General features: G+C 44.8%; 1 protein-coding gene and 1 long non-coding RNA gene across 9 annotated transcripts in view; one reads left to right on the forward strand and one right to left on the reverse strand.

The window, feature by feature from the left end:
* Positions 1 to 8,779, forward strand: part of LOC306913598 (phosphatidylinositol-binding clathrin assembly protein) — a 155,533-nt gene extending 146,754 nt beyond the window's left edge. For all 8 annotated transcript variants that reach the window (XM_079490360.1, XM_079490359.1, XM_079490363.1 and 5 more), the window contains 4 exons: positions 400 to 532; positions 5,025 to 5,081; positions 6,453 to 6,569; positions 7,207 to 8,779. In XM_079490360.1, the coding sequence (XP_079346486.1) occupies positions 400 to 532; positions 5,025 to 5,081; positions 6,453 to 6,569; positions 7,207 to 7,221 (322 nt within the window). In that variant the 3' untranslated portion in view covers positions 7,222 to 8,779. The remainder of the gene's footprint in view (positions 1 to 399; positions 533 to 5,024; positions 5,082 to 6,452; positions 6,570 to 7,206) is intronic.
* On the reverse strand, positions 7,705 to 10,069 carry LOC306913603. The gene is made up of 2 exons (XR_013788573.1): positions 8,771 to 10,069; positions 7,705 to 8,199 (listed from the first exon to the last, which is right to left on the reverse strand). It is a non-coding gene; the product is annotated as an uncharacterized lncRNA (long non-coding RNA).

Below are 10,069 nucleotides of genomic sequence, written 5' to 3' on the forward strand. Positions count from 1 at the left end.
GACTCCACATCCACACACCGCCGTCATTGAATGGGACAAGGAAATCAAAGGCATTACAATTTGGGGGGGGGGGGGGGGGGGGGGGGGGGGGGGTGAGGGGTGCTCAGCAGTATCGTAGGGCTTTAAAACCCTTCCACTACTAGAGCATGATTGCTGTTCGATCGTTGGGACTCCACAGCCTGATCTGCACTCCAGCTAAAAACCAGGGGAGTGAGAACCCACGTTAAAAACTAGTATCCAGTTTGTAACACCTCTGTGTGTGTGTGTGTGTGTGTGTGTGTGTGTGTGTGTGTGTGTGTGTGTGTGTGTGTGTGTGTGTGTGTGTGTGTGCGCCTGCGCGTATCCAGTTTGTAACACCTCTCTGTTGTTGTGTTTGTGCATGTGTGTGTACGTGTGCAGGCCGGACATGCAGTGGGGTCAGCAGGGAGAGAAGAAGCTGACGGGCGGTCATAACTGGCAGAACAAGACCATGACCACCACACAGTGGGGCCCGGCGCCCATCAACCCCCAGCCCATACCCGTACAACATGTGGTGAGGAGAGCACACACACACACACACGCACACACGTACTGTTGCCTCTCGCAATTTCCAAATGCTTCCGTCATACAGTCTGGAAGAGCACGGAAGCTCTGGTCATGATTGAGCGATAAAGCGGCAGTGAAGGCTCCTCCCCACTTCTGTTTCGTCTTTACAGTCACGCAGATTTATCCTAATATCAATCGAAATCATCTAAGCATATATAGCTTGCTGCTTAGCAGAAATGGAAATGAAAATAATGAAATGTAAAGATATTTCAATTTTGTCATACGGAAATGCCAGCTTTCTTAATCGGATTTCGGGAGATGTACTTCCAGACTCTATTTAGCATTCGGAGATTGTGGAATAGGTCTCTGGCTACACGAAACTAACTTAGCTCTAAAAGAAAAAAAAAGAGCATTTCTCCACAAAAAGACCAGAGAAATACCACTATATCCTTGGGTGGGGACATTTTCTCCCCATGTGGATAGCAATACAAGCAATACGCACGCACGCACGCACACACACACACACACAGGTATATGCTTTCAGGTGTGTGTGTGTGTTTACTTGCATGAGCATGTATTCCCCAGTGACGGTCTGCTTGGAGCAGAATGTCCTGTCTGCAGAGAGAGAGAGAGAGAGAGAGAGAGAGTGTGTGTGTGCAACTGTGCATGTTGTGCACGTACGTGCACTGAGCTTGCCAGCCCCTGATTGTCTTCCTGATCTGTGATGTGCAGTTTCTGGCTGACAAAGACAAACTGTCACTAACACTTCCTCTGTCTCCCTCTCCTCCTCATCTACTTACCATCTCTCTCTCTCTCTCTCTGTCTCTCTGTCTCTCTGTCTGTCTCTGTCTCTCTCTCTCTCTCTCTCTCTCTCTCTCTCTCTCTCTCTCTCTCTCTCTCTCTCTCTCTCTCTCTCTCTCCCCATGTCTCATTCCTGGCCATTCCTCCCACTTATTTTCTTCCTGCTCCCTCGTCCGCCTCATTCTTTTCATTTTTCTCTCCTTTTCATTTTCCCCTCCGTTCCTCTCTCTCTTCCTCTGTTTTATCATTCCTTTCCTTCCTGTCATTTCCCCCCCCCTGTCTACTTTCCGTCTGTTTTGCTTCATCATCCAATCGCCTTCCTTCCTCGTGCTCTCTCTCTCTCTCTCTCTCTCTCTCTCTCTCTCTCTCTCTCTCTCTCTCTCTCTCTGCGTTGTCATGCACCCCTCTTGCCCCATGTTTGGCAACTTAAACTTTTCTTCTTTATCTCTTGTTCTCTCTCTCTCTCTCTCTCTCTCTCCCTCCAACTGTTTCTGTCTGCCTTTCTGTCTGTCTGTCTTTCTATCTGTCTGTCTGTCTGTATTGTCTTCCCTATGCATTCTTCCTCGGGGCAGAATGGAATGTTCTATGCTAGTTATGTAAGTATTCATCTCTGTTCACAAACACTTTTTAACAACAAGCTACTGCTGTAATAAACCCTTCTCCCTCTTTCCTCTCCTCTCTCTCTCTCTCTCTCTCTCTCTCTCTCTCTCTCTCACCTTGACTCTCTCTCTCTCTCTCACCTTGACTCTCTCTCTCTCTCTGCATTCTCTCCTGCATTCCTGCCAGTCACTTGTTTAAAGTCTGGAGGCCGCCGCTCTGTTTACTCTGTGAAATAACATCCTTGCAGTGCACCGCGCGGCCCTGTTCTGTCCCGCATGCCTTCAGCGTAGCACAGGAACATACAGCACATAACTGACGTTCAAAGCCTGGGGTTCAGACCCTGCAGCACAAGGTACCGGGTTGCACTAAAGGAAATAACAGGATCCTCTTACAATACTTTTCATATCAAGGCCCATTTAACCTCTCAGACCCAAAACTAAAGAATATTTTGTTATCGTTGGATAAGATTTTGTCCACAATTCCATGCTGATGTGATACCATTAGGAGATAACAGGCAAACGTTGATCAAAGTAACAATTATTCTACATTAAATTGTATAGACTTAACACTTTGAGGGCGTTAAATTGATTGATCAAACGATATGCCCTGCTTAATACGACATCCCCGCTATTTGTTTTATGTGTCTAAATCGCCCTATTTTAATAATTAAAAAGAAAGTCCGTCTCTGCCGCTTCATGTTATGATCTCGAAACCGGAAATCGAAACTTAAGCTGGGCTGCTAGGGCTTCTGGGAAATTGAGTCCAATGCAAGTGAACGGGGTTTTTGTCTGACTACAACATCCTCACACATTGGTGCGATGGAATGTAAACAAACGGCGCAAGCTATCTTCTTCGGAATTTCGACGATCAAAAGCCCAGATACTTCAGCGTATGATCTAAAGGTAATAAAACAATCCCGGCAGCGTAGAATATTTGATGTTTAATGCAGATAACGCGTAGTACGCAGTAGAACTGTTCAGTAATGCAGATGTTTTAACAATAATGTAACTCTTAAAATGAAACAAATGGACCCGTAAGGTCCATTTGTTTACTTAGAGGGAGAGATAGATAGAAGGCGAGGGAAAGTGAAAGATAAAGAGAAAGAACCTCAATTTTAATCCGGGCAACAATAGCATAAGATGAACAACATAATGTACTGCACTAAAGATTAGATATGGACAACCATAATATCAACAACTCAGTTGCCAGCGCCGATATATGACCCATAAGATTGTGTCCGGGACAGTTTGCCTGGCAAGTTTGTAAAAACAAAATCGGAAAGAAAGAATAAACCGCTGAGTCAGACAAGTTGATAGGTACACTATTCAGGTATAAGGAGATGCATTATGTCAGCCAAAGTATGCGGAAATCCAGTACCGAGCCCATATAACGAATTCTGTACTGACGTTTCACTATATAGGCCTATATTATAATTCCCATGATGTAAGACTCTCAATGTAAGACAGGTTAAGCCGGCTGTTTGGCTCTCGTCTACAGGGCAGAGGCCAGTGGTTCCTATGCAATGACAAGCCACCCTTAAGGTATTCACTGGATCAAAGTGTTTTGGCTGACCTGTTCTCTCCATCTTTATCTCTCTCTCTTTATCTCTCTCTCTCTCTCTCTCTCTCTCTCTCCCTCTATCTCTTTTTCTCATTACTCTGCCTCTATCTTGCTACCACTGTCTCCCTCTCTTCACCTTCACTGTCCCAATCTTGTGCATCTCTCTCTCTCTCTCTCTCTCTCTCTCTCTCTCTCTCTCTCTCTCTCTCTACACGCAGGGGGACTCTGATTTAATCAACTATAATCTTTATATTATAAAGATATTTAGTTGACTAAAAACTAGACTAAAACTAACACTTTTCAGATGACTAAAACTATGACTAAAACAAATTTTATTCAAAAAGACTATGATTGAACTAAATAAAATCAACGCCGGTGCATAGAGCCTATTGCGAGCTTGTGGCGTATACTTTATGTACAGGTATGTATTGGCCCAGTACAGTGCACTCTTCTGCTTCTGAAATGCACACCGCTGTCCCTGACAAAATGAATCCCCCCCCCCCCCCCCCCCCCCCGTGGAACAACAGAAAATGATTACGATAGAACCGGCGCAGACACACAGCATCTTAATAATGTATTTCACAGGTCGAGGCTGCCGTGCTAAATCGATCCGCTTTCAAACGGTTCCCTGTGGTGTGACAGACACGTCCCCTCCCTCGTATACGCAGCATGCGGCGCTGTTTTCGTGGGCTTTTTGGACTCGCTAACGGTTGCTTCCTCCGTTTCTCTCCAGCCCACGTGCGCATGCAGTGGGTGAAATGTGTTCCGCAGCGGTTCTGTCTCTTCTGTGCGCCCCGTCGTGCCAGATTGGAGGCTTCGACAGATGTAGTGAATAGATTCATGAAAAGTATGTAGGGCATTGTAATATATATGCGTCACTCTTGGAGCTCAAGTGAGCACTGCTCCTTTTGCTTCCTCCGTCTACGGTGGTTCTGTTATACTATGTGCAGTATTCTGAGTGGGAAATCTAATCTATTATACGTTTCTCTCCATCTTAATTCAGTTCAATTCAATGGAGTTTTGTTGGCATGAGAAAACATACTTTTACATTGCCAAAGCAAGTGTCAAAACATACAGAAAACAATTTGAAAAAAATAAATGCGGAAAGTGTGTAGGGTAGCAGTAGGAGGGGGTACAGCATATTGTGTTAAAGAGCTATGTCACATTGCGGCGTATAGCCTACTATACATGTTTGGCAACGGTATGAAGCTTTTTGAAACATAGCAGAAATCTTTCAAGATTTTGCCGTAACATTTGGGACAATTGGCAGCATTTTTCCCCAAAACGATTTAGAATAGTATACAGAAAAACTTCAGATTTCAAATGTGTCTGTGTCAATGGTGCAGGAAACACAATGGAAACTCTCTCTCTCTCTCTCTCTCTCTCTCTCTCTCTCTCTCTCTCTGAAAACGTGATTGCAGGAGTGAGGGAGTGAGTCTGGCCCACCGATATGGTTTGCTTTGTTGTGGTAATCATGACTGGCTGTGTGTGTTTCGGAGTTGCTTATTTTTGTTTTTTCTATCTGTCGACCCCAACAGGCCCCGGCCCCCATGGCATTCCCCATGACAACACCACAAGTGCCTGTTTATGGAATGGTGAGCCAGCACAAACACACACACACACACACACACACACGCACACACACTGAGAGACTGTGTGTGTGTGAGAGACTTACTCCATTTTGCCACATAAACATAACTTTAAGAAACTTTCAGATGACGAGAATGACAATGGGAAAGGTTAATCTATGTAAGGAAACTATCACTATAACTGTGGACTGTGGTGGTTGGGACAGTGTGGTGGATATGTTGCTGTTGGTGAGATAAGAGCAGATGAACTTCGCACACCCTGAGCTACAAACTTTCATTTAATGAAGAGAATACAACGTTTCGACCCCTTCGGCTCTTCATCAGGAATGATGATGAAATAAAAGCTTGGAGCTCAAGACCTGGTGGGCGAACTTCATCTCCTCTCTCACCTATATGTATTTTTGTTCAGCACCCGTAGAATGTTTTGAGAAGTGCGTCTTTTCCTGCTGGATCCTATTGTTAGTGAGATATAATCCATACAAGACACCACCATAACAACACACAGGTATTGTCGACTTCGACCTGCAAGTGAGAAACTCAAACACCCAAATCACATCAATACAAAAAATTAAGTTTTTCAACATAAGAGGCAGAACTGCGTGTGGGTGGCCAGTGCCAATGGCTACTGGAGAAGTTCAAGAGTATATTTAGGTCTGATGTTACCGTGCATGTTCAAAATGACTTCCAACTAATTTCCAAAGCATACGTTTATTCTTTTATGTATTTATTTTACATTTTGGAAAAACTAAACTGCCTGAAGGATTTGGCGAAATAAAATAAACATGCTCTGAAAATGCATGAATTTTAAATAAACACTTTGGGGGTTTTCAAGTGGACCCTGCTAGAGAAAAGGTCCCCTGACTTTAAAATATTTAGCAGTTTTAATAAACGTGGTGATAATAGGGGAACGATTCTGTGGCCTGCTTTTTTTTTCTTCCTTTCCCGAGTTTGTGATAATTAATCATTTGTGTGTTGTCAGCACTTACAAAGAAAGTTTAAAAGTCATAGCTGCCAGGCATAACATCTCAACCACGAGTATATACACGCACACGCATACGCACGCACGCACGCACGCACGCACGCACGCACGCACGCACGCACGCACGCACGCACGCACGCACGCACGCACACACACACACACACACACACACACACACACACACACACACACACACACACACACACACACACACACACACACAGACAGTGATACTTTGCATTAATATATCCCCTCCTCTCGTTCTACCTCCATTGCATTCTTTATCTTCTGCTCTCTCTCTCTCTCACTCTCCTTCTCGCTCTCTCACCCCCCCTCTCTCTCTCTGTCTCTCTCTCTCGATCTCCCTCCCTCTCTCTCTCGCCCCTCTCTCTCTCCAGGTCGCGCCTCAGATGGGTCAGATGGGAGGGGTTCAAGTAATGGCTCCTCAGCCCATGATGTACAACCAACCCGTCCTCAGACCCACTAACCCCTTCGCACCCATGCCAGGAGCCCAGGTAGCGCACGTACACACACACACACACACACACACACACACACACACACACACACACACACACACACACACACACACACACACACACACACACACACAGACAACTGATTAGGTAAATCATATCTGTCGGGTGGAAACCTCGTGACCAAAAGTGTTATTTTTCAGGATTCAAATTAAAAAGTATCAAAAGTAGCAGGTCTACACTCTTGCAGATCTGCTACTTTTGATATTGTTTGTGTGACGCTGTAGTATCAAATCGGGCGTTAATTTACAAAAAAACTAAAAGTTAAAATATAGCTGACTGTGGAGACACATGCTGGAACTTTTTACTTTGAAATGTTTTATAGTTTCTGAGTTATTTAATTTAAACGCCAAATGCATTCGCAATGGCGAAAACACAAACTTTGGCACTACGTGTTAAAGTGTTTTGATTTTTCTGATTTTTTTTAATAAAAAAATAATAATAATAAAAAAAATATATATATATATATACTGTATATATTTTTTTCAAAGACGTCCACAGACGTCTTGGGCTATGCACGTGCGGTAATACCCAGGACGTCCACAGACGTTTTGGGCACAAAACGTCAAAATTATATAGACTTCTTGTAAATTATGAATTATGTCTGTCTCTGCAGATGCAGTTCATGTAGAGGATCCATCAGGGGAGAAGCAGAGTGCCAAACGCGACAAACGAACAAACGACAGACAGACAGGAGAAACATGCACACAGAGCCGTGGGACGGGTGATAGACGAACAACTGGAACGAGCAAAAAAAGACAAAAAAAACACGAAAGACGGACAGAAGACACGAAGAGCACCGACAGACGGACGACATGCTGATGGAGAGAAGAGGGGAGGACGAACACAGGACGGATGGTTTGACTGACTGAGGAGATCGTCACGGTGTCTGAAACAACTGTGTGTGTGTGTGTGTGTGTGTGTGTGTGTGTGTGTGTGTGTGTGTGTGTGTGTGTGTGTGTGTGTGTGTGTGTGTGTGTGTGTGTGTGTGTGTGTGTGTGGTTCACTTCTAATCCTATCGATGGGGTAAAGTCTCATAGCAAGAGAATGAGGGCGAGAGAGAGAGAGAGCGAGAGAGAGAGATCAAGTAGAAATCCTCTCTGTGATTGGTTAAGGTTTTTTGGGCGGGTGCAGAATTAGCTTTATTTCATGCTGGTGCTATACGTCCTGAGGACGTGTGTGTGTGTGTGTGTGTGTGTGTGTGTGTGTGTGTGTGTGTGTGTGTGTGTGTGTGTGTGTGTGTGTGTGTGTGTGTGTGTGTGTGTGTGTGTGTGTGTGTGTGTGTGTGTGTGTGTGTGTGTGTGTGTGTGTGTGTGTGTGTGTGTGTGTGTGTGTGCGCGTCACAGTTGTTTCAGACATGGTGGAAACCTTTCAGAGCAAGGTGTTCACTCTCCTCCCCCCTCTCCTCATTGGCTGTCTGCGTCCGCCCCCTGTCCTCATTGGCTGTCTGCGTTCGTCCCCTGTCCCCATTGGCCGTCTGCGTCCGTCCCAATCAACGAGCGGTCTAGAGATGGTCGTCTGTCGGCCGCGTATATCCATATCTTTTGGATCTGTATTATATCTTTGTATTTCTTTTTTTAATCCGCTCCGCCCTCTCACACGATCTCATCTTAACCCATTTTGGGCGGGAACCCCTTTTGGTGTTAGCATTATGTTATGCTTTAGCTATTGAAAAATAGCAGATCTACAAGCTCATAGCGTGCCACGAGCTTGTAGGTCTGCTATTTTTGAAAAATCAAAGAACCACTGACATAGAAACATAGCTTTTTCAGAAAACTGTCAGGATTTAGAAGACATTTATAGAATCGTTCCCAGGTCAAAATGGGTTAAATGTCAAACCACCACATCACCGTACCGTTCACTATGTCAAACCACCACATCACCGTACCGTTCACTATGTCAAACCACCACATCACCGTACCATTCACTATGTCAAACCACCACATCACCGTACCGTTCACTATGTCAAACCACCACATCACCGTACCGTTCACTATGTCAAACCACCACATCACCGTACCATTCACTATGTCAAACCACCACATCACCGTACCGTTCACTATGTCAAACCACCACATCACCGTACCATTCACTATGTCAAACCACCACATCACCGTACCGTTCACTATGTCAAACCACCACATCACCGTACCGTTCACTATGTCAAACCACCACATCACCGTACCGTTCAAACCACCACATCACCGTACCGTTCACTCCTAGACCCAATTATTGTAAGTGGTAGCCGCAGAGCTTTTCGTCGTGACATTATTGCAGATACGTGTGGCAGTCACTCACACACTGCTGTCATTCTGCTAGAGGTACACACTGCGGTGCGATCTGCTTCACGGGGACAACAGTTGCCTAGCGATGCTGCCGCTTTCGTCTCCCCCCTAATCAGTGCCACAAATTGAGACATGAATAGTACAGCCTAGAATCATGTAGGCCAGTTGATTTGATTCACAGATGACATTGCTGCATTTTCTTCTTTTTCTTTTAATTTATTCTCCTGCCCGGCCCCCAGCTTATCCGTGTGTATCTGTGGTGTTCTCTGACAGCTCACTTCTCTATTTGTCTGCTTGTGTCCATCTGCTGGGGTGTGTGTGTGTGTTGGGAGGGGGGGGGGGGGGGGTGATGATCTGTGCCTCTGCTTTTGATTTACCTGTGGGTTTGGCCTCAGCCAGTGGCTGCTTGGTGTTTGAAGGAACATAATATTTGACCCTGATGATGGGTTATTTGGGCCACTCCTCAGCCAAAGCATTCGTTGCCATTGTTTTCTGACCGGTTTGTTTGTGTGTGTTTTAAAGTCCGTATGCTATCATCACCCACACACCTGTGTGTGTGTGTGTGTGTGTGTGTGTGTGTGTGTGTGTGTGTGTGTGTGAGAATGGTTTCCACAGAGGGCTATTTCTGAGGGTCTAACAAAAGTGTAAATTTCTTTAACAAAAATGTAACGCCAATGAGTTTGATAATCGATATGCTAGGTTTTTAGTTCCTATTACTACTATTAGAATTATTTGTTTTTGTAAAAAATAAATTAAAAAAAGGTCTATTTTTTGTTGCAAAATGCACATGCAAGAAATCTTTACACTGAAGTTGACTAGTCGCATGGCAGGATGAGAGGAAGGTCAGTTCAGTGTATAAACGGGATACTTTGGGATTTTACAGTGAACTTGATATGATTCGTGATTATTAATCCTTCCTATGTATGTAGTGTTCCGATGTGTTTTTGCGAGTGCCGGGCAGCCACACAGGGGATTTATTTTCATGGTTTATTTCAGGGGTTCTCAACGTTTTTGGCCGGGGACCCCCGGAAATGCTTTGGCAATGTCTCGGGACCCCCGCCCCGCCCCCTCCCGACCCCCAATATAAATTGACTGCTACAATAACCTTAACCCATTTTGGGGCGGGAACCCCTTTTGGTGTTTTAAGCATTGTTATAATTTAGCTATTGAAAAATAGCAGATCTACAAGCTCGT

This window comes from Electrona antarctica (genome assembly GCF_951216825.1).
Source record: "Electrona antarctica genome assembly, chromosome: 21".
Taxonomy (NCBI): Eukaryota; Metazoa; Chordata; class Actinopteri; order Myctophiformes; family Myctophidae; genus Electrona; species Electrona antarctica.